The 23,970-nt window shown below is 48.2% G+C and overlaps 2 protein-coding genes across 3 annotated transcripts; one reads left to right on the top strand and one right to left on the bottom strand.

Annotated features, from left to right (window-relative positions):
- The first annotated feature begins 113 nt into the window (after positions 1–113).
- Positions 114–1,802, top strand: UCN (urocortin). Its single transcript, XM_045884286.3, has one exon. It carries the CDS (start codon positions 1,155–1,157, stop codon positions 1,533–1,535), a length of 381 nt encoding a protein of 126 aa, XP_045740242.1. The 5' UTR covers positions 114–1,154; the 3' UTR covers positions 1,536–1,802.
- A 266-nt stretch (positions 1,803–2,068) lies between these two features.
- TRIM54 (tripartite motif containing 54) lies at positions 2,069–23,102 on the bottom strand. Of its 2 annotated transcripts, XM_045884279.3 has the most exons (9): positions 22,577–23,102; positions 6,147–6,319; positions 5,776–5,947; positions 4,124–4,219; positions 3,268–3,501; positions 2,988–3,010; positions 2,752–2,876; positions 2,539–2,622; positions 2,069–2,222 (listed from the first exon to the last, which is right to left on the bottom strand). In XM_045884279.3, the coding sequence occupies exons 1-9, from the start codon at positions 22,742–22,744 to the stop codon at positions 2,206–2,208; spliced, it is 1,092 nt and encodes a 363-aa protein (XP_045740235.1). In that variant the 5' UTR covers positions 22,745–23,102; the 3' UTR covers positions 2,069–2,205. The 2 variants fall into 2 exon arrangements, with proteins under 2 accessions (XP_045740235.1, XP_045740236.1); XM_045884280.3 differs by lacking the exon at positions 2,539–2,622.
- Between the last annotated feature and the right edge of the window lie 868 nt (positions 23,103–23,970).

The raw sequence follows: 23,970 nt of genomic DNA, 5'->3' as shown, positions 1-23,970 counted from the left end.
GTGAAGAGACTAAGACAAGTTCCCTTCCTTCCTACCGCGTGATCTTAACTGAAGGTCAGAGGTACAGTAATACTGCAGCTGTGATTCCCAGAAGAAAAACTAACAGCGAAAATACCAGTTTGGGACAAACTCAGCAGCAGATGGACCTGCCTTTTGTAGTCTGAAAGCACCCAGAGGCCAGAGGCTCTCCAGTGGTGCCTCGGCAGACCGGCCTAGAATTCTGACCACGGGGCTGGAGTAAGACCAGGCATCCCGGCAGTGGGGGGCTGCCTTGCCGCCTCGCTGCCTCTGGGGTGGTACCGGAGCCGGAGCTGGGAGCCCCCTGTGCTCCTGGGTGCCTCCGTTGGCCAAACTGACGGCGGGGACTAGGGACTGGGTCTGATCAGCACAGCCGTCTCCCAATGCCTCTGGCCCCTTCCAGAGGCCAACAGCAGGGTGGGCGCCACCGGCAGCCGTGAGGTCCAGCCTCTCTTCTGTGTGCCACAGAAGCCTGGCCACCTGACTGGTCTGATCTGGGGACTGGGCCTAGTCCCTGCTGGCTGTTGTAAGCAGGTAAAGGACTCGCGTGGCTCCCAGAGCAAGGGTTACGCCCCAGCGGCTTCTCGCTCTCTTGAGGCGGGGGCCGCCTGCAGCGCTGGCCCCAGGACCCAGAGGCAGGTTCTGAGGTGCGCCCCTCCGGGTCTCGCAAGCGGCAGACTTGAGGCTGCGGCCCGCATTGCTTCTACAATCGGTGCATGTTCCTCGCTGACGTCAGTCGGAGCTGTCCTGGAGCTATATAAGGCTGGCGGCGGTCCCGGGACAGACCCCGTGGTCCCCACAGCGCCCTCAGCCCGCCCGAGGGACAGAGAGCGGAGCCCCGTCCTGCGGCGTGCAGACACTCTCCGGCAACCTGTGAGTGGCTCGGAGCATCCGCCCTGACTCCCTCAGCACCAGGACTTGGCGCTCAGCTCAGCCACCACCGCTCGCCCAAGGGGAGAGGGGGAGAGAGGGAGGATCGGGCTGGGCAGCGGCTGGGGCTGGAGGGAAGGCTGTGGGTACCAGGCGGCAGGCGCAGGGGAGCTGGATGCGCGCGGGAAGGGGAGTGGTGCCACCCGCGACTGCCCCGGGCGCACCTCACCCCGCGCTGCCCCTGTGTGTCCAGGGCCGGCGGCACCATGAAGCAGGGGGGACGCGCGGCACTGCTGGTGGCGCTGCTGCTCCTGGCACAGCAGCGCCCGGGGAGCAGCCGGTGGAGCCCGGGGGCGGCGGCGGCCGGGGTCCGGGACCCGAGTCTGCGCTGGAGCCCCGGGGCGCGGAACCAGGACGGCGGGGCCCGCGCGCTGCTCTTGCTGCTGGCCGAGCGCTTCCCGCGCCGCGCGGGGCCCGGCCGGTGGAGATCCCGGACCGCGGGCGAGCGGCCGAGACGGGACGACCCTCCGCTGTCCATTGATCTCACCTTCCACCTGCTGCGGACCCTGCTGGAGCTGGCGCGGACACAGAGCCAGCGGGAGCGCGCCGAGCAGAACCGCATCATATTCGAGTCGGTGGGCAAGTGATCGGCGCGGTCTGCAGCCACGAGAACCTCGACCCCCGTCCCCCACCCCCGGGCCGGGACGTGCGCGACTGGAACTGACCCAGTCCCGCGGGCTAGAGCGGCCCAGGGATGCCCGCAGCACTCTGTACGTCACCAATTTTTAATAAAAGTGCTGAAGAGCCTTTGGCCTCGGTTGTGGGGCGCAGGGAAGCACAGCAGGGTGGGAGCCCGTGGAAAAGTGTGGCCTCCCAGGCCGGCGAGAGGGTACCGGATGCTCCACGAGGACTCCGGCAGAAGGGCTTTCAGCCGGGGGGGGGGGGGGGTCCTGTGCCCCCATCGAACCCCAGGAACTCAAAGTCCTGGTGCCGCCGCCCCACCCCGACCCTCTTCCCTTGGCACTGGGCTCGCGAACCCGTGCTTGGTATCAAGGAGATGCCCCACGGGGGTCATTCCACTTCCGCCCCTCAGATGGTCCCAGATCCGGAGAAGGGCGGGATGGTGATGGGGTCGCCTCCGAAGCCGAGGCTGAGAGTGAGCAGTGAACCGAGCTGCGGGTCTGGACGCATTAGCCCTTTATTGAGCCCCTCCCCCGCGGCGGGGCGCCAAGCTGGGTCGCGCGGCGGTCTCAGCGCAGGTCCTCCGCGACCCCAGCGCCAGGCCCCAGGTGCGCGGGCTCCCCAACAGGGGGCGGGTCAGTGCCCGCCTGTGCCTGGGAAAGAAAGCTCGGTGGGCGGGCGCTCCACGGGAACAAGGCAGCTCCGAACCCAACTCACCCCTTTCCCCCAGCCACGTGCCTTTCCCCTCTACCGCCCGACCCAACCTGGTCTCCCAGAGCCCCCAGGAAAGGCTGGTGGGGAAGAGAGTGTACTTCCGCACGCGCGCTAGGGGGCGCGCCCCCCCGCTGGGGCGGGGACGCACTTCAGGAGCCGAGGCCTGCAGCCATCCGCGGGGCTGCAGGAAGGCGTCACAGAAGAGGGGACCCGAGCGTAGGGCCAGCCCCGCCAGGCCCCTCGGGCCGCACTCACCTTCCGGCCGCTCTTCCTCAGGCCCTGCGCTGCCCTCTTCCCTGTCCAATGCTACCTCCTCATCCTCTTCCTCCCCGGAAGCGCCTAGCCCCAAGGAAGGCCCCGTGAGGTGGGGTCCCTGCTTCTCTGGCCGTGACGCCCCCCCCCCCCCGCGTCCCCTCGGGACGCCCAGTCCCAGCGGCCCGCCGCCCCCTCCCATCCTCACTCCCTCACCCGGCTGGAAGTCGATGGTCCTCAGCATTTCGGCCACGTGCTCCACGCTCACGGTGAACTGCTCCATGCTTTCATAGCCCGGCTCTGGCCGTCCTGCCAGCTCCGCTTTCGACATTGCCCCGACCCTGCGGCGCGGCAGCCGCTCAGCTGGACCGGCCCCAGCACCCTCGACCCCCTGCGCGTGGCGGCGGAGCCCACACAGGCCCTGCCCTGCCCTGCCCGCTCCGCCTACTCACTTATTGATCAGCTCCTTGGCCTGCTGCAGGGAAGAAAGGAGGGTGAGCGTAAGCACCGTGCCAGGCGCTGGCAAAGTCCCATTTCTGGTGCCCACAGTCCTGCGGGGTAGGCGGGGATGCATATCCCGGTTCGTTGACGAGAAAACGGACTCAGGCGGGGTGACCTGCCCAAGGCCGTGGGGCAAGCGGGAGCCAGAGAGGAGACCGGAGCCCAGCCCTCCGGGTGCCGAGGCCCCCACCGCAGCCACTCTGCGGCCCGCCTCCCTCCGCCAGGGCCCACCTGCAGGTACAGCGCCATCTGTGGCTCCTCCATGGACTGGATGGCGGACTCCACGAGCTTGGAGGAGGCTTCCAGGTGGTCTCCATACTGGCGGATGAGGCCCCGGACTCGCTGCAGCTTCCCCTCCTGCTCGCGGGCCAGCGCCTGCAGCAGCTCAGCCTTGCGCTCCTCCAGCACCGAGCACAGGGCCTCGAACCTCTGGTTAAGCAACTGCTTCTGCCTCCGGCTGTTGTCCTGAACGAGGGGAGCAAGGATGAGACCTCTAGCTGGGAGAGCACTCACCTACTTGTTCCACTCCCCACTCCCCACTTAATGGAAGCCACAGACAGCCAAGAAGGAAAATTCCCCACACACAGTGGCCGAGCCACAACTGCAGCCAAGGGCTGCTCATTCCCAGGTCTTTTCAGTAACAGCAATTACAAGGTTTTTTTTAAATTGAGATATAATTGACTTAACATTATATTAGTTTCCAGTGTACAATGTAATGATCCCGTATTTGTAGATATTGTGAAATGATCACAAGTCTAGTTACCACTGTCACTAAATAGTTATATACTTTTTTTCTTGTGAAAACTTTTAAGATTTTCTCTCTTTAGCAAATACAATATTTTAAAGTACTTCAGGGGTATCTCTGGCCCTATTTTTTACTTGTATAATCTCATTTAATTCTCAAAAATATCCAGCGAGGTAGTCATCATATCATTCTCATAATCAGCAAAGCACAGAGAAGTGAAGTAACTGGACCAAAGTCACAGAGCTAGCCAGGGGGCACAGCTGGACTCAAACCTATATCCCACTACTTGTGATTCACCCCCAGGAACCCAGAAATTTCCCCTCCCTCCCATCCCAGGCTCACCTCAATGGTCTGGCACACTTCCTCCATCTGTGTGATCACTGCTTGCACACGGTCGTTGCCCGCGACCAGCATCGCGATGCCATCGCTGAGCTCGCTCTGCCACACAACAGGCCAGCCCTTAGAGCTAGAGGACCCTGTCTAGAGCTGTCCCCCCATCCCAGCCAGGGCCACCTAGGAGAGGACTGCCCCTCTGCCCCACCATCAGAGCAGCCATTCCAGAGATCTAGATGGCTTGGAACCATCCAAGAAGTGTGGAAGCATATTTATGGATTCTGCAAGGAGGTGGAAAGAGGAGGGCCTCCACCACCAAACGAGAAAGACATTTGCCAAATATCCACCAAATGCCAGGCTCTGGGCTGAATGCTTCACCTGTAGATTCATGCCTTCCATCAATTCGGAAAGCTTCTTTGTAATTATCTGTTAGGATTGCCTCTTCTCCATTCTCTTTGTTTTCTCATTCTGTGACTCTGAGGAGACATATGTGCTCATCCTTCTCATCCCCCTGTGCTGCATCCTAGGCTGCTTTTTCAGGCCCACCTTCCTGTTCGCTAATTCTCTCTTCAGAGGACTCTGCCATTTAATTCACTTTTTCAGTGTTTTATTTCAACAACCACATTTTTATTTTTAAAAGCTCTATTTGGCTTTTTGTTAAATCTGCATGTTTGGTAATCTAGTATTGCTGGGGTTTTATTCCATCTTTTTAAGAAAGCATTTTATACACAGTGACTCTCAAGTCTTTAATAATTCCATTATCTGAATTCCTCAGGGGTTTAATCTGTAATTTTTGTTTCTACCGACTTCACTCATGGGGTACACTTCTCTCTGTATCTTCACTTTTGAATTAATATTTTGTTTTTCTTAATCTAAGGAGAACCCAAGGGCCTAAATTGAGGGGGTTTCCCTCTAGGCAGATTCTGCATTCACTTTTGTCAAAAGCCAGGCGGCACTTCTGACCACCTTGGTTCCTGAGATTCCAGTTTAACCTGGGATTCGTGGGGGTCTTCAGGTCAGGTGTCCACATTTCAGGGGTCTGAAGGCATATTCTCATCTCTCTAGCTCAGAAATACTGCCAGCATTTGCCCTCTGATATAGTTTCTATTTTATTTTTTAAAAAGATTTATTTAATTTATGAGAGAGACAGAAAGCAAGATCGTGGGCAGAGGGAAGGGCAGAGGGAGAGGATCTCAAGCAGACTCGGTGCTGAGTGCAGACCCCGACATGCAGCTCGATCTCACAGCCCTGAGATCATGACCTGAGACAAAATAATGAGTCAGACGCTCAACTGACTGAGCCACCCAGGCACCCCACTGATATAAGTTTTAAATTATGTTTTAGGTCAAATGTAGTTGTGTGGTAGTGAGAGGGCCTGGAGAGCACCTCGGCCACCAAACTGAAGTTGCTGGTATCCATTATCTAATTGTATCTTAAAACAACTTTGGAAGTTGGCATTTTCATCCCCATTTTACAAGCGAGGAAAGTCAGGGCCAGAGAGGTCAAGTGACTTAGCCATGGACACACTGAGTCATGCCCAGAACTGGGACAGTAGCCCTGATCTGCCAGCCTTTAAAAACCAAGTGGAGTGAGAGGCTGCAGTTGGAGACCCTGTCCCCTGTCCCCACCTCACCATGCCTGCTCCCTCTGCTGCTTGGTACCTTCTGGCGTTTGTAAATGGTGGGCAGCGGGGCCACCTCACAGTCCTTGTGGGCGCCGAAGACCTTACAGAGAGAGCAGGTGGGCACTTCACAGCTCAGGCAGTAGATGTTGATCTTCTCTTCTTCGTGCTCCTCACACATGAGGTGCTGCTCAGCCTTGGAGTGCAGTGGCCTGGAGGGGAGCGGGTGGGGTGGCAGGAGGGTCAGCGGCCAGGCTGCAGGGAGGTGCATCCCGTGAGTGTGGGGCATCCCAGGGTCCAGGCCTCTGATCTCTAAACTGATCCTCTCAGCCCTTCCCTTTTGGCTGATGAGTTCCCCCGCTGTGTGCCAGGCCCTGCTCCTTAGAGGGACAAGAGGTCCTGAGGGCTCACCGGGAAGACTCCTGCTTGTAAATGTCGATGATGTTCTCCACTAGCAGGTTTCGCTGCAGGCCATAGACACCATGTCTGTCCAGGACAACCTCATGCCTGCAAGATGGGCAGCGGAAACGGCCTCCCGAAGACACGGTGGTGGAGCCCCGGGATTGCCACAGAGGGTTCGAGGCCTGTAGGGACAAGTAACATGAGAGGACAGGTACAGTGAGGCCTGAGGGACCAGGGAGGAGGCAGGGAGGAACGGTCATGAGGGCCGATGTGTAGGAGAATAGCGGAAGGAGAGGCATCAGCTCTTTCCGATGGTGGGGCCCTCCTCCTCTGAGAGCAGCTCAGGTGTGTGGCCATGGAGATCTTCTTTCCCGCTTTTGCCTCATTACTCCTTAAGCATCCCCGCATCTAGAGCCTAACTTTGGTCAAGGCCCAGTCAGGATGGGATTTCCCCAAAGGGGCCCAGCTTGCAGGTGTGGAGAGACACTGGTGTTGACAGGAAGGCTAAGGTTGGAAATAGACTCTGGGTGGTGCAGCCAATATCCTCCTGGGCTCTCATAGGCCACATCTGGGGAGAGGGGGGAGATTCTCTGGAGCGCTTGACAGGGAAACTGAGACAAGTGCTGAACAATGGAGCACACAAGCCACACCATGCTGGGTCATTCTAGGAAACCGTCCTAGAGACCGGGAGTCAGGAGACCTGTGTTCTTGTGCTGCCCCTAACACTGTTCTCCCATGTAAATTTGAGCAAGCGTTCAATCTGTAAAATTAAGGACGAGATTGGATTATTCCTTCTACAATAAATATTGAGTGTGCCAGGTAATTGCAAGGCTGTGGGGATAAGATATGAATAAATGCATCCCTGCCCTATGGACGAGCAAACCGAGCAAAGCGACAACTACATTCAGCAGGCTGGGTGTTATGATAAGAGTAAGAGCAGAAGGAGGATTTACAAGAGATGTTCATCACTTCCACCTCTTAGAGAACTTGCTCCATCCCATCCTAAAAGGGAGAGCCCTGCCATGGCCCAGGCCACAGGTGATTGGCTCAGCATTGAGGAGGTGATCACCTGACCCAAGCGAACCAATCAAATGTTCTCTCCAGGAATTTGGAATGGAGACACAGAGGTGGAGGTGGCTAGACAGTGTGCAGCTTTGAAACTGAAAAGACTTGTGGAGTTGGGCCAAGAACTGACATTGTGGCCACTCGTAGTCTTGTGAAGTGGAAGTGGAAAGCAGGAGGGGTCAGAAAGTGTGAACAGGAAGGCTGGTCTTCAGAGAAGACAGAGGGGTCAACTGTGGATGGCAGGAGAGATAAGAGACTGGCAGAGACTACTTGTTGTTCTTCGATATTTACCTTGTCTTCTTCAATAATAGAACCTCTGAATTTTTAGCAAGACACATGGAATAAAGATTGTGTGTTCAAGCCTCCCTTCTGGCTGGGTGTGACCAGGTGACTGCATTCTGGCCACTGGGATGTAGGTAGCAATGTTTTGTGCCATTTCTAGGAAGTATCTTTAATGGAGGGGCATGCCCTCCTCTTTCCTCCTTCCTGCTGGCTGGAGTGAAGATGCAGTGGCTCAAGTTGTGGCAGCCATGTTGAGCCATGAGGTAGTCACATGATGAGAACGGCAGCAAGATAAAAGGAGTGGGGCTCTGACGAGGCAGTCCTGAACTGCCTACCTATACTTCCACTTGAGAGAAAAACACACGTTTTCACCTTCTTAAGCCATTGCTATTTTGGGTTTTCTGTCACTTATGGCAGAACTTAGTCTTAAATGGCTGGAAGACCATGGACTCGTAGAGGGTAACGGGGAGAATAGTCACCTGTGACTTTGCAAATTTAGATGTATTTCCTGCAGTTGATTTCGATGGAATTCTCCAAATCCTTATGCTGGACATCAGCCGGAGGGCACCTTATTTGTGCAACAACACCCAGAACACATACAAGCGTCCAAGTCCACAGTCTTGTTTGAACCTTTAAAAGCAAGAGGTGTAGGCAAGGCAGGAAAAGTGACCCCTGTGGAGTGGGCAAGCCTACCTTGGTGAGAGTGACTGGTATGTGACAAATGTCACATTTGGGGGGCATTTCTTGTGAATCATAAGAAGTTAACACTTGAGGCCGTCATAAAGCCAAACGGATTAGTTTGAGATTATCCAAGGCTGTGTTTGTGCCTTTGTCCTTCTTGGTAGCTGGAATTGTATAAATACTGCTGAGTTTACTTTAGGGAATGGGTTAAAGTGTAAGATCACTGGGCTTTTGCTTACTTAATACCATTACCTTTCATTATTTAGAATCCAAGTGAGTAAGGAGCTGTTGGGAGAACTGTAAGCCGCAAGTTCCTGGAAGGATCTGACTTCTCTTTGATTTGCTGCTGGCTCAGTGAAGGTTTGAATGGGTAGAAAGGGGGCAATATTCTAAAATCTTAGCCCAGAGCACAAACTCCTGAATGGCCTCTCTCCCCCACCTTCCTCTGCACTGCCCCCTCTTCCTCAATATTCATTATTTAACATTCAACACATGTTTTGAGGGTCTATTACGTGTCAAGCACCATGCTATGGGCTTCCCAGACATTACTGAATTTAACCCTCAAGGATTTCTTGTAAATATAATGGAGGAGATGAACGTTTACGCTCCCCCGAACTTAGACTACAGGAAAAATAGTGACAGTGGCTAATTGGGCACATACTTCATGCCAGGTTTTGCTCTAAGTCCTTTTATTTGTATTAACTCATTTAAACCTCTTATCAACCTTATGAAATAGGCACTACTATTAGTGCCATTTCAAAGACAGGAAATTGTAGCCCAGAGATGTTAAATAAATTGTTCACGGTCATCAGATAATAGGTGACAGAACCAATATTTGAACTCAGGCACTCTGACCCCAGAGCCCATCCTAAAAATCAATATACTACGTTGTCAGGTGCAATAAAATTGAGGCCACCTGAAGAATGATGCCCAGGGCCAATATTCGTCTCTCTGAATCTCAGGTGGAAACAGATTTTTATTAAGGCCAAACATCAACCCTTCACAAAGGAAAGAAACAATGTAAAAGTCATCTGTGCAACTGCGGATTGATGTTATTTGAGCAGAGATAAACAAAATATGACCCATCAAAACCAAAACCTCGTGAAGCAATATAAGGGTCCAGCTTGCAACCAGAATGACCTGTTTGTCTGTGCAAAGGAAAGGAAATAGCTCAAATCTTTGCAAGACTTCCTCCCATGGATCTCCACATGCCCCCAAGAAAGATAATTCCTCAGATTCGGTGTGAAAAATATTCTGAGGCAACATAACCAAATTGAGACATTCAGTTACCTACTAATCCAGGTCATACCCCTCTAATTCACCAAAGAACCAAAGGACCAAACAGAGATTGCAAACCAATGATAACATCCAGCTAGCCAGTTTACATTTAAGTGACAGTGGAAGAAAAGCCAAGGTAAACAGAAGGTTGAGTAAAGAATTCACCCTCAGCCTCAGATGGAACTACCCCTATTCAAAGAGGAGTGATAAGCAGAAAGGATCTAACAGGAGATACAAGCCGAGATATAAAAAAAAAAAAAAAAAAAAAAAAAAGGAAAAAGAAAGCATGACAAGCAAAGGACAGGTGAAGAAGATGCTTTGGAAGAAGAATTGCTCTAAGAAACAATATTTTAATCTGACCTTTTTAAAGAAATAAAGAAAACATAGTCACTTTGATTATAGAAGAGATATAAGTAAAGGGGTCCCTCGGTGGCTCAGCTGGTTAAGCAGCTGCCTCTTACTTTCGGCTCAGGTCATGATCTCAGTGTCATGAGATGGAGCCCCAGCATCAGGCGCTGTACTCAGCGTGGAGTCCACTTGTCTCTCTCCCTCTGCTCCTCACCAACCCCTGCACTCTCTCTCTTAAATAAATAAATAAATAAATAAATAAAATCTTGAAAGAAAAAGAGATATAAGTGATCAAAGCTGGAGAAGAAAAATGAACTGGCAGAATTAAGAAATCATGTAAAATATGTTACCAACATAGAAACAAAATTCACATTTGATACGACAGCAGGAAGTAGAATGCATGACATGGATAGTCAGACTGTGGTGGAAAATGACAGGATCAAAGTAATCAGGACTACATGCGACAATGTGGGTCAACCTTGAGGACACTGTGCTAGGTGAAATCAGCCTGTCACAAAAGGACAAATACTGCATGATCCCTCTTATATGAGGTACCTGAAATTGTCAAATTCATAGAGATAAAAAGTAGAATGTTGGTTGCCAGGGACTGGGGGTGGGGGAGTGGGGAGTTATTTTAATGGGTACAGAGTTTCAGTTTGGAAGGATGAGAAGTTCTGGATATGGTTATACGACAATGTGAATATAGTTAATGCCACTGAGCTACACACTTAAGAATAGTTAAGATGAGGGTGACTGGGTAGCTCAGCTGGTTAAGCGTCTGCCTTTGGCTTGGGTCATGATCCCAGGGTCCTGGGATGGAGTCCCGCTTCAGCTCCCTGCTCAGCAGGGAGCCTGCTTCTGCCTCTCCTTCTACCCCTCCCCTCTGCTTGTGCTCGCTCTCTCATGCCCTCTCTCTCAAATAAATAAAATACTAAAAAAAAGAATAGTTAAAATGATAAATTTACACTATGCATTGTACCACAATATAAAAACGTGGGGTTTTTTTTTAAGATTTATGTATTTATTTGAGAGGGAGAGAGAGAATGAGGAGAGGGGCAAAGAGAGAGAGAATCCCCAAGCAGACTCTCTCCTGAGCGCCAACCCTACCCGGGGCTCAATCCCAGGACCCCCTGGGATCATGACCCCATGAGATCATGACCTGAGCCGAAACCAAGAGTCGGGCACTTAACTGACTAAGCCACCCAGGTGCCCCTAAAAAAAAAGTTTAAAAAAAGCAATCAGAACTTGTTGGGATGTCTGGGCCAAGGGGGGTGGACCAGGAAGCACACTACCTCTTCACCACTTTCCCACCTTGTAAAGACATTTTAGCAGCTCATCCTATCGGCTAATCACTACCATTCTCTTGGGACCCAGGGGTCTGAGAGACAATTGGAATCAGGCAGTCCAACCTAAATCCTTTGTTTGAAGAGCACATTTCTGGGGAACTGGAGAGCTCACTGGCAGGTGGTAGGGAGGGGTCACATCTCTGCCGTTTTTTGCAGTTTGGCTATAGACCCAGTGCTGCTCCCTGGAGCAGGTACCGCAGCCCACCGCAGATTTCCCAGCCATCCACTGGTTCCATAGTCTCCTCCCTCTTCCAAAGCTCAGTTCCTCCTGCCATATCCTACCTGGGGTAGGCTGGCTGGCTTTCCTCTTAACCCTCAGGGCATCCCCTCCTTTCTGTGATTGCCTCAGCAATGTTTTGCCTGCCCAACTCCATATCCCACATCCTTTGCTAGTCAGTCCTGGCATGCATATATATATATGTGCCCTTTTGCACTAGGGCTAAATGGGACTAGTGATGAAATAGTTAAGTTTATCTTTTGGATTTTCCAGGCTCTTTAACTCTTGGCACAGTCATGTTGCTTAGAGGCCCCCTCTGTGTTACCCATGAGCTATCTCAGTGTTTCCCCAAGTATGGTATACATACTGATGACAGGCATGAAGATTTTTGGTGGTATGAGAATGGACATTGAGAATTTCTATGTGTTTATTTTGTGCATATTAGAAAATATAACCAGCCTACATAGCTAGTGATTTTTCAAGGACTTTGTCATTTAGAATGAAGATAAACATTTAAGCTTTAAAAGTGAGTCCTTTTTTTTTAAAAGATTTTATTTATTTATTTATTTATTTATTTATTTATTTATTTATTTATTTATTTGAGGGAGAGAGGGAGAGCACAAGCAGAGGGAAGGGGCAGAGGCAGAGGGAGAAGCAGGCTCCCCACTGAGCAAGAAGCCTGATGCAGGGTTCTATCCCAGGACCCTGGGATCATGACCTGAGTCAAAGGCAGTCGCTTAACCAACTGAGCCACCCAGGTGCCCCTAAAAGTGAGTCCTTTTAAATAGAAATAATCAACCATAGCACAGGTGGTATATAACTATGGCAAAAATCAGGAAGGTGAAATGAGAATGAAGTCTGGGGAGTCGCTCTAACTCTTTCCTGACTCTTTCCTCAATCGAAACCTGTCTGTCTCATGTCCCAAATTTTTTGCAAATGCTGGGTGGTTATTTTGAGAAAGTCATCCGTACTGGATATGTGGATAAAACTGTTACCCCTTCTTGGTAACATTTCTATATTTTAACAGAAGGCATTTAATGTGGCACAATATAGGGAAAGTAGCAATTATCCGAAGATCTGGTTTTGGATTTGCCATTTACGACCTTAGGAAAACAATTTCTCTCAGGGTCTCAGTCTTCTCAGATCTAAAAAGAGGGATCTGTACTTAGCACTTGCTTCTGATGTTCTGTGAGCAATGAGCCTTGGCGGATATAATATGGTTAAGAATTTCAGACACCCTGACCAGTGTGTATTTGCCTGTGAAATGGGGAAGGGAGCTGGTGGTTTTTATAACAACCTCTCCCTCTCACACCACAGAGTCCACCATCTCCCTCTCTTTAACTCTGTGATCCAGTGTCTGTGTCTCTCCCCAGCTGTCCCTGGAGTGCCCTCTCCTTGTCTCATAGAAGTAGTTCCTGAAATCCCATCTCTGAAATAGTCCTAGTGTGTTTAGATGGATTTATACGTTCTATCACTTGTATTATGTATGAGGTTTGAATTTTATATAATACACCTATATTATTTTGGTAATCAAAATAAACAATAATTTTTTTATATAGGAAACATACTGGTTATTTGACAGAAGAGCAATTAAATGAGTTATAACAGAATTATTATGCAATTATCTTTAACAGAGTTCTTTGTAACATGGGGAGATACTCATGTTATGATTTTAGATGAAAAAAAAGCAGGATGTAAATCTATATAGACAGTAGGATCCCAATTTTGAAATGGGTGATGGGATTCCCAGGTGATTTTAAAACCTCTTCTTTGTATTCATATACATTTCCCAAATTTCCCTCCATAGACCCTCAATTACTTTTAAAATGCATTTTTAAAAAAAGTTAAATATTTTTTGCAATAATTGTCATCAAGTGACAGAATTGTGGTTTATTCCTTCCTTTTTCTTTTTTTTAATTTCCAAATTTTGTACAAAGACTTCAGGGTTTGAAAAAAACTTTTTAAAAATGTGGGGCACCTCTTGCCTCAGTTGGTGGAGCATGTGACTCTTGATCTTGGGGTTGTAAGTTTGAGCCCCATGTCAGGTGTGGAGCCTACTTAAAAAAAAATAAAATATTTAAAAATGTAATGCTCAGGGGCATCTGGGTGACTCAGCCAGTTGAGCATCCTACTCTTGGTTTCAGCTCAGGTCATGAGCTCAGGGTCATGAGATCAAGCCCCCTGCCCCTGCCCAGTCAGGCTCAGTGCAGAGTCCGCTTGGGATTCTCTATCACCATCTCCCTCTCTGCTCCTCCCTCTGCTCACACTCACTCTTTCTTTCTCTCTCTCTCTCAAATAAATAAATAAAATAAAATAAAATAAAAAAATGCAATGCTCAGTCCTGACATGAATGGAAAGGGGGCGCTGGAGTGCCATAAAAGCCAAAAAGATAAACCACTAGAAGAACTGTAAAGAACTATGTTGGTTCAAGGGAGGGGATGTTTAAGAAGATACCATTTGAAGACAGGGTAGACAGGCAGCAGATGGTTAGGTAGGAAAGAGTTTTAGGAGACCAGGGAGACTATAGCATTTTAAGTTACAAATGGGGGAGGCATGGGGAGGAGCTAGAAAGGTGGGGTTTTAAATGAAGGGCTTTTGAATTTTATTAATTAATTTTAGAAGATTTATTTATTTATTTGAGAGAAAGAGAGTGGGGGGAAGGGCAGAGGGAGAGATTCCTCAAGCAGACTCCCCGCTGAGTTCAGAGCCTAATGCAGGGTTCAATCTCATGACCCATGAGATCATGACCAGAGCAGAAAGCAAGAGTTGGAGCAGAAGCAAGAGTAGGCTCCACACCTGACATGGGGCTCAAACTCACAACCCCAAGATCAAGAGTCACATGCTCCACCAACTGAGCCAAGAGGTGCCCCACATTTTTAAAAAGTAAGTTTTTTTGCTCCTTAAATATGTATAACCCACTGCGCCACTCAGGTGCCCCTTTTAAATTTTTTTTTTTAATTGTGGCAAAATCACAGAGGGCTTTGAATTCAAGGGTAAGGATCTGAACTTAATTTTGTAGACATGTTTTTTTTCTGAACTAGGAGAGAAAATAAGAGTGAATATTAATCTAAGAGAGGTAATTTGGATAGATGGGAAGGGAAGAGAGAGGTTAAAGGCACAGATAACTGGGAAGCAAGTGCCGTAGTTAAAGCAAGTCACGGGCCCACTCTCAGGTAGTGGCAGCAATCTTGGAAAGACTAGGGATACCAGGGGCACCTGGGTGGCTCAATCGGTTGGGCACCTGCCTTCGGTTTGGGTCATGATTACAGAGTCCTGGGATCGAGCCCCGAGTCGGGCTCTCTGCTTAGAGGGGAGTCTGCTTCTCCCTCTGACCGAGCCCCCTCTCATGCTCGCTCTCTCAAATAAATAAAATCTTAAAAAAAAAAAAAAAAGACTAGGGATGCCAGAGGCAGAATCAGTAGGACTGACCATTCACTTGGACATGGGTGGGTTGTGGGCAGAGGAGAAAGTCAAGCCTGGATACTTGGGAAGATGCTGGTGCCTGTCATGCAGGAGTATTTAACCTGGGGACCATAGCCCCGAAAGATCCTTGACTAAAATTCTGTGAACCTAGATGAGAAAAAAAATCACACCTTGATTTTCATTAACCTCTAGCAGAAATTGGACATTTCCCTCCGTTATAAATGTAGGCAATGAACCACAGTAGTTGTAGTGGTACTTTGTCACCCACAGAAATCACAGGCATTTTCACATCACATTACTGTTGTTGCTCAACTATCCAAAAATAATTTATGCTTATCACTATTTCTAAACTACTTCAAGCCCACTGCTTGAGCTCGTGATTTAATGTGGTAATAGAAGCACATACCTTACTCTATCAAACATGTTCTAATTACTCTGGTAATTATATTCCAGTGCTTCCCAAGTTTTTTTTCATTACTGCTCCTTCCGGGAAACTTTTAAGACATTTTCCCCCCTAATAGTGATCCCTCCCCCATTAAATTTTAGTACCAAAAATCTACAAAAGTGAAACTCCTAGAAGCACAGAGTAGAAAGGTGGGGGTGGTGGGGGGCGGGGGATGAGGAGATGCTGGTCAAAGGACACAAGATTTCCCATCATGAGATGAATTAGTTCTGGGGACCTGATGTACAGCATGGTGACTGGAGTTAGTCATACGATATTGTATACTTGGCAATTGCTAAGAGAGCAGTAGACCACACACACAGTGGTAACCATGTGAGGTGATGGATGTGTTAACTCTCTTGGTTGTGGTGACCGCAATATCAAATCATCATGTTGCACACCTTAAATATGTATAATTTTTGTCAATTATATCTCAATACAGTTGGGGGGGGGATTTTGCCTGAAAGCAAAAACTAAATAAAAATTTAAAAATAAAATCACAATAAAAAATTCTAATACGGCAGATATACTTGGGGCAATATCAGCCTCATTGAGAATGTATGAGAATGTGTGCTGTGTTCTCGTTAAGAATGTATGAGAATGCATGCAATCCAGTTTCTTCATAATCATATTATGCATAATCATTTTATGCATTTAAAAACATTTTTCTGGGGTGCCTGGGTGGCTCAGTCGGTCTGCCTTCAGCTCAGGTCATGATCCCAGGGTTCTGGGATCAAGCCCCGCATCAGGCTCCTTGCTCAGCAAGGGAGCCTGCTTCTCCGTCTCCCTCTACCCCTGCTCATGTGCTCTCTCTCTTGCTCACTCTATCTCTCAAATAAATAAATAAAATCTTTAAAAAAATGAAAATAAAAACATTTTTCTTACATAAACCACAGACATCGCCCTTAGGGTCCACAGGCTTTACAAATTGACAAAGGGGTCCATGGTCCAAAAAGAGATAACTTCCTGCCTTGATTTTAAGTCCTACATGGTCTCACCACAGACAGGAATTTCACTCTAAGGTGTAGATGGCAACATGCTTACTACATCTCCACAGCTGACTGTCTCTATATTGGACTAAAGATCTCTCAGCTGACTAATATCCAGTTAGCAAAATCCCATCTTCTGCTTCTGTTTATCTTTCTATTTCAAGACTAAGAAATAACACTGTATGTTAACTAACTGGAATTAAAAAAATAAAAACCTAAAATAAAAAACACTAAAAAAGGGGCACCTGGGTGCCTCAGTTGGTTAGGCGACTGCCTTCGGCTCAGGTCATGATCCTGGAGTCCCGGAATCAAGTCCCACATTGGGCTCCCTGCTCAGCGGAGAGTCTGCTTCTCCCTGACCCTCTTCCCTCTCGTGCTCTCTGTCTCTCATTCTCTCTTTCTCAAATAAATAAATAAAATCTTTAAAAATAAATAAATAAATAAATAACACTAAAAAAAATGCAAGTTTTTGTAGGTGATTGTGTAGGAGCACAGGGAATAGACCTGCTCTTAACTTGATGAAACTGTATATAATGCATCTTTGAATTAATATCTTCTTTAAGATATAAGTTTTTGTAAACAGTTGTGTAGAGGCATATGGCAAAAGACCTGTACTTTAAAAAAAAAAAAAACAACTAAAAAATAACTGATGGGCTCTTTTGTACACAGAAATGTCTTTGTTCTTTCCTGAGATCTTACATGTTCACAAAAAAGCCAGCCCCATAGAGCAAAATTTCATGTGCCACTGAGGTGATGTGTAAAGGAAATTCCATCACTCTAGGAAACAGAAGACTTAGATTTATGTCCCTTCTCTGTCCCTTTGTGTGTATGTCTATAACTTGTGTCCTGTTCCCCCTGTAAAATGGAAATCACATCCACCCTATTTAACTCAAATGGAATCACGCATGTGAAGGTACTCTGGAAATGAGAAAGCATTGCACAAAGGGTTGTTAACAATCCTAAAAGTTTATGACCACACAGAACCGCAGAACATGAAATAACTGTTCTTTCTTCACTGTGGGAGATAAAATGGAAGAGAGTAAATAAATGGAATTTAATTCTAGGCTGTGGTCAAGGCTATTGTGTGGCATATATGCCATGAGCTGTCTTTTAGGCTGTATGGTGCTTCCTTTTTTTTTTTGTAATGTTCCATAGCCCTGTTCCATCTAGAAAGATGCTCTATGAGTTCAAGGGCGGGGGGGGTTGGAGGCTATCTCCCCCAAATTGATGACCTGGCCAATGATGAATAGTGGACCATGCAGGTCCTCTGAGCCAGACCTTCAGAAAATACTGGAGAAACCATGGGATAATGGTAGCAGAAGACCAGACATTTGGAGAAATGTTGAAGAGCCTTGGATGAATTCAGATGTCGGCAAAAGCTGAGTTGTGGGTGGGAGAGGGATTCTGAGTGGAGGGCTGGCTCTGCCTGACAGAACCTAGCATAGAGCCTGGCACAGGGGGTCTGTGAGAGGAGACTGGCTAGAAGGAAGATCTAAAAGAAGAGTGAGTCAAGTCAGGGCATTGGTAACAGAATAGAAAACGCTTAAAAAATGTAAATCCAGGGGCGCCTGGCTGACCCAGTCGGAAGAGCATGCGACCCTCGATCTCAGGGTTTTGAGTTTGAGCCCCACATTGGGTGTAGAGATTACTAAAAAAATAAATAATTAAAAAAAAAAGGAAATCTATAGTAAGGTTTCTGGAATTTGTGAAATCAGATTGTTAGAATTACAAGGATGTTAAAGATCAATTTAAAGTATCCTTTTAATCTCTATATGTGTAAACAGGCTTGAAGAGGTAAAATAGCCTGACTGACATCACATGGCAAGAAAGGAAGAAGCTGGTGTGACCAGAACCCAGGAGCTAGTCTCGATCTAGGTTTTTTGGGTTCTCCACTAACCAAGTTTCTTCCGTCAAGTAAGCAAGATCCCTAACCCTACTACAAAGTAAATGGCATTCACAAACTTGCAGTGAACCAATTTCTCATAAAGGAGACCCCCCATGGTTGGGCTGGGGAGGTCCAGGCACCCTCAGGAGCAGTGGAAGTGGTCAAGGAGGAAGGCCTCTCCTGATGACCACAGGTCCTCACAATGAACCGATAAGGAACTGGATTCCAGGGTGGAGTGAAACAGAAGTCATCTCTTTCCCGGGCCCTCTTTATTAGAGAAGGTGGCCCCTTTCTTCATATTCCCATATCTGCAAATCTCTCCCTAGATGGACACCTTCCAGAAAAGCTGTTTCTCAACAACCTTCTTCCAAGGCCTTCTGGTTGTCTGTGAAATTACAACACGTTGCAGCGCATAAACAAGTGCCCACAGTGAAGTGGGGGCAGGTATCAGAATAAACCAGAGGCTTTGCTTAAGGGAGTTTAGGGCTGAATAGAGCTTACCGATACAGAAACGCATGGGAAGATGTTTGTGTCAAATTCCCACACCAACAGCTTTCCTCTAGTCAAAGTGCTTGGTGCTGAGTGGGCGCAAGTGTGGAGAAAGAGGGAAGGAGAAATTAGAGGGGGTTAATGTGGTATTTTGGTGTCTTTTCTCTTTAAATTCAAAGTGAGAGAGAGAGAGAGGTATTACAGCTCTAAAGAAACCTAGTTAGGGACGCCTGGCTAAGTTATGTCTGCCTTCGGCTCAGGTCATGATCCCAGGGTCCTGGGATCGAGCCCCCACATCAGGCTCCCTGCTCAGCGGGAAGCCTGCTTCTCCCTCTCCCACTCCCCCTACTTGTGTTCCCTCTCTCACTGTCTCTCTCTGTCAAATAAATAAATAAAATCTTTAAAAAAGAAAGAAAGAAAGAAAGAAACTTAGTTAAATTGTGATGGCAGCTATGTAAAAATATGTGTGGCCACTAGGGCTGAAAGTAATATACAAATGTGAAAATCACTGCGTTGGGGGAGGTAGGATTCTGGATGACTTTCTCCCAAACCCTTAATAATGTTCAACATTGTCAATTAAATGTTCAATTAAACATTTTCAAATTTGCTTCTTGGCTAATTAACCTGATGTTATAAAATCATAATTCTCTAAAATTTTTTTATTAAAAATTGTTATTTTTAAGTAATCTCTACACCCAACGTGGAGCTTGAACTCACAACCCTGAGATTGAACTCACAACCCTGAGATCAAGAGTCACATGCTCTTCTGACTGAGTCAGCCAGGTGCCCCACAGTTTCCTAAAATTCTTGCTTGTTGTCCATCACAGCAGTTTTTAGGGCAGCAAAACACTGGACACCATCTAAATGTTTCAGAGGACTGATTTAAATAGACTGCGGTCCAGTCATAACAATGGAACACTATACAGCCATTTTATTTATTTATTTAGAGCGAGAGTGGGTGGGGGGAGGCAGAGGCAGAGGGAGAGGGAGAAAGAGAATCCCTAGCAGGCTCCAGGCTCAGCCCCACACGGGGTTTTGATCTCACGACCCTGAGATCATGACCGGAGCCAAAATCAAGAGTCAGATGCTTAACTGACTGAGCCACCCAGGTGCCCCTTATGTGGCCATTTTAAAATGAAGACATAGGGGCTCCTGGGTGGCTCAGTTGGTTAAGCGACTGCCTTCGGCTCAGGTCATGATCCTGGAGTCCCGGGATCAAGTCCCACGTCCCACATCGGGCTCCCCGCTCAGCAGGAAGTCTGCTTCTCCCTCTCCCGCTCCCCCCTCTTGTGCTGTCTCTTTCTCTCTCATTCTCTCTCTCAAATAAATAAATAAAATCTTTTAAAAAATTAAAAATAAATAAATAAATAAAATGAAGACCTAGATCTGAACGTGTGGAGATGGAACTGCCGAAAGAGTAAGTGAACAAAGGCAGATGTAAGACGAGTGTAGTTCAAACACACACACACACACACACACACACACACACACACACAAGCGCAGATGTACCTATCCATGGAAAATCTCTGGAAGGATACCCAAGAGAGTTGGAAATGGCTACCTCCATTTGAAGAAGTGCAATGAGGGCCTGAGGTGGCCACTTTTCATGATATAAACTCCTATAGTATTTTTTTTTTAGTGTGTGTGTGTGTGTGTGTGTGTGAGAGAGACTGGTGTAAGTTTTATAAGTTCTATTAACTTTCTAGGCAATGGTCTCAGGGTATTCTTCCTAAGTGGTTTTAAGATAGAGTTACCAAAAGTCCTATTCTTGTTCCCATACTTAGAAAACAGACAATCTGATTATGCCTACAGTTGTCAAAATGTGGAGGCAATGTGCGAAAAAACTAAATATGCTCATCTTTCAGAGGAAGATCTACTGAGATGTATATACCTAAGTGCAGCCAAAGAACTGGGTCAGCCTCCCACCAGGCTGCCCCAAAAAAAGCAGAGCAAGGAAATGAGCTGTTCACTCTTCTCCTGGGGGCGGGGGCGCCAGGGGTGCTCTGCACTTTAAAAGAGACACATCGGTCCAGATCCACAGAACCATCCCAAAGCTCCGGGAATCATGTTGTTTCTTAAATATTATGCATAGATTTCAGCTCAGTTCCGGTTCTCTCTGTGTCCAAACAGTATTTCAGAGCTTCAAGGAACAAAAATGGTGTGACGGGATACAGAGCACCGACTTGAACAAGGGAGGCCATTCAAACATCCTCTAGCCTACATGTAGAGAACCTGTCCCAGGGACCCTCTGCCTGATGATACTATGTGCCTCATACTTTAATATTCTCGTACCTGGGGCCACTTTTTTTTTTTATAGGACAGATTACCTTCGCTTTAAAAACTTCTCTTTGCTTTCATGTATTTCAAGATCTAATGGAAGGATGTTTCACTACAAATTCATGAGAAGGGATGGCAAAATCTTTTTGCCCTTCCCTCCTGGGCATCTCAGCCTGAAGGATGTTCAGAAAGGTACTTAGCCCAAGGGGATACTAAGATGGTGGGCAAGGTGAGGCCTCTAGTACATGACTTGATGTCCAGGATGAATAGACGGAGCAGTCAGCCCTTCCCAGAGAGGGAAAATTACTGGCTCTGAGATATTCTGGAGCCAAACAATGTAATGGCAGGCTTAGAAACATAGAAGAAGAGGAGATAGAGGGGCGGCTGGGTGGCTCAGTCGTTAAGCATCTGCCTTGGGCTCACGTCATGATCCCAGGGTCTTGGGATTGAGCCCCACGTGGGGCTCCCTGCTTAGCGGGGAGTCTGCTTCTCCTTCTCCCTCTGCTGCTCCCCATTTGTGCTCTCTCACTTGCACTCTCTCTCTCAAATAAAATCTTTAAAAAAATGTTAAAAAAAAGAATAGGAGATGGGAATGAGCCTCAACAGGAAGATGGCAGACAGCAAAGGGTAGGTCACAGAGCACAGCTATGGGACAGCCTGACTTAGCCAATGCATTAATTTTTTTCCCAAACATGCTGCCCCGAAGAACGAAAAAAAAAAAAAAAGCATTTTCTTGGTTAGGTTAAAAATCATTTGTGTTCAACACATTTCCTCCTGAATTCTGATACAGTTGAAGAATATGTGTTCATAATGTTCCTTATCACTGCCACGCCTACTAAGCTAGCCAGCTCTGGTCTATTCAGAAATTTTACTTCATTTGCAAGGTGTGTGTGTATGTGCGTGTGTGGGCACGTGTGAGCATGCACTCTTCCACTTACTTTCTCTGATCTTCATTCCAGTGCCACAGGACAAGAAAGAAAACCCATTTATAAACCATTCTAGTATATGCTGCATTTCTTTCTGAAACCAGAAGCTAAAATGACATCTGTGAATTTGATTAGCTATGCTTTGCCCCATGACCTCACATAAACCAAAGCTCATTGCATTTTTCTGCATTCTCTTTACTTAAGTGACCACAGTCCTTTTTAACCAGCAGGCCCCTCTATTGACCAATGTGGAGTGGGGCACAGGTGTGAACTTTAGTTGGGGAGAACTCCCGATCTCCTGCCCACATCTAACTCTGCCCCCAAAGATGGGCACGCTGAGCTTTGCCTCAAATACGAATCGTTTCATCACTGACTTTTCCCACAGGGCTCATTTTGTAATGCTTACCTTATTGATATTTTCTCCCAATCTTCCGCATCATCCTTCAAATCTGAAATTCCAAACTGGAATGCAGAGTCCAGCACAGATTGCCACACCGCCTGGCGTAGGGTCACCTCCCTCCTAGGCTCTAGTTTCTCTGGGGGTCTTCTTTCCCCTGCAGACAGCAGCTATCGAGCTGCGGTCCGTGCACCCATTGGCGGCACTCGCCAGCCTGCCAAGCAGCTGCTGACTCATGCTTACTCTGGGATCTCCTGGGACCCCCAGTCTTCTGCCCTGCCGCCAGGACAGCCCCCACCCACCTCATGGAGCACTCTGGAGTCTCCGCCCCGACCTGATGAGCTGGCCCCCACCAAGGTACGCAGGCCCCCCCGAGCCCCGCCCCCCAGCCCACCTGGAAGACGTCGTTGGCACACTTGCGACACAGGTTGTGCTGGCAGGGCAGGATCACCACCGGTTTGGAGAACATCTCCAGGCAGATGGGGCAGATGAGCTGCTTCTCCAGGTTGTCCATGCTGTGTGCATCCCCTAGCAGCGGCTTGAAACCCACTGTGAAGTTCATCCCCTCAGCGATCGTGCCTGCCCTGGCCTTGGCCCCAGTCCTGGCCTTCCCTCACTGCCTCTGGACCCTTCCTCGTTCACTTCAGACAGTCCGTGGGTTCTTACGTTCCCTTCTACCACTCACTCTTGAAATAGCTCTGCTCTCTCTCCTGTCCCTTCCTCCGACAATTCACCTCGTCCTCAGCTGTTTTCAGACACTTCTCTTTCTCTAGTCTTTGCTCTGTACCCCAGCCAGACACATGGAGTTAGCTTTATCTGTCCCTCCGTCCCTGAGTGACTCTGTCCCTGACAATTTCTCCTTTTGTTCTCCAAATGACTCTTGTTCACTCTATGGGCAGCACTGTGTGTCCCTCCCTTCCCAGAGAGGAGATTAATTTTAACATGGGGGTGGGGAACAAGGGGCATCTGCATGACATTCCAACTCCCAATTTAGCTCATGTAAGGCGAGCCACAGCTGTCACCGAGTGAGTGACCCTGACTCACTCGGGAATGGGTGACTGCCTTACGCAAGAGCAGGGGTGAGCTTCACTGCTCATGGTGAAAGGTAGGTCTGTGAAGGTGTCAAGCTCTCAGGCTCAGAAGGCTCCTGTGAGCCCCTGACCCCCCTAAGCATGCTCTGGCTTGGGCTCTTCTTCCAGGGCGTGACGCAGAATCTAAACTGGCCTGGATGGGGGCACCAGACATGGCTCAGGGTGGCAGGAAAGATCTCACCAGACCTGGGGCCTGGTCAGTGACTCCAAGGTTTAGCCAGTGACCCTCACCCTCTTCCGTTGAATGCTGTGATTCAGAACAGGGGCACCAGAGATTAGAGGGAAAGGGTCTGGTCCAACACTTCTGGTCCATTTTTGTTCTTGCCCAGAACTTTATCTCACCCTAGGAACAGAAGCTAAGGACGCTAGAGCTGGCTGGCAGTTGCACCAGGGCCTGGAACGACCTCATGAGCATGCCTCTGAGAAAGTGTGGGGATTTGGTCCATGAACACATCACTGGAGCCACTCTAAGGACTTTAAATTTGTTAGGAAATCGAGAGAAGTTGAGCTGAGCAGAAAGGACCTGAGTGCCAGGAACCTATTTTGGGCAGCAGGGGAATTGGTCTCCGGGGAAATTTTAGAGCACTGACAAAGTCATAATCACAAGGCTCTGGGAAGCCTCTGCCTCAACTCCACAGTTGTCCTGGACTCCTCCTCTCCAAGGCAGGCTGGTCTCAGATGTGAGCACCAGCCCTCT

This window comes from Mirounga angustirostris, unplaced genomic scaffold, assembly GCF_029215605.1.
Source record: "Mirounga angustirostris isolate CCGP_5_RB_7025 unplaced genomic scaffold, mMirAng1.0.hap1 SCAF_10, whole genome shotgun sequence".
Classification (NCBI taxonomy): Eukaryota; Metazoa; Chordata; class Mammalia; order Carnivora; family Phocidae; genus Mirounga; species Mirounga angustirostris.
The sequence above is the reverse complement of the archived record's forward strand: the minus strand, read 5'-3'. Positions and strand labels throughout refer to the sequence as shown.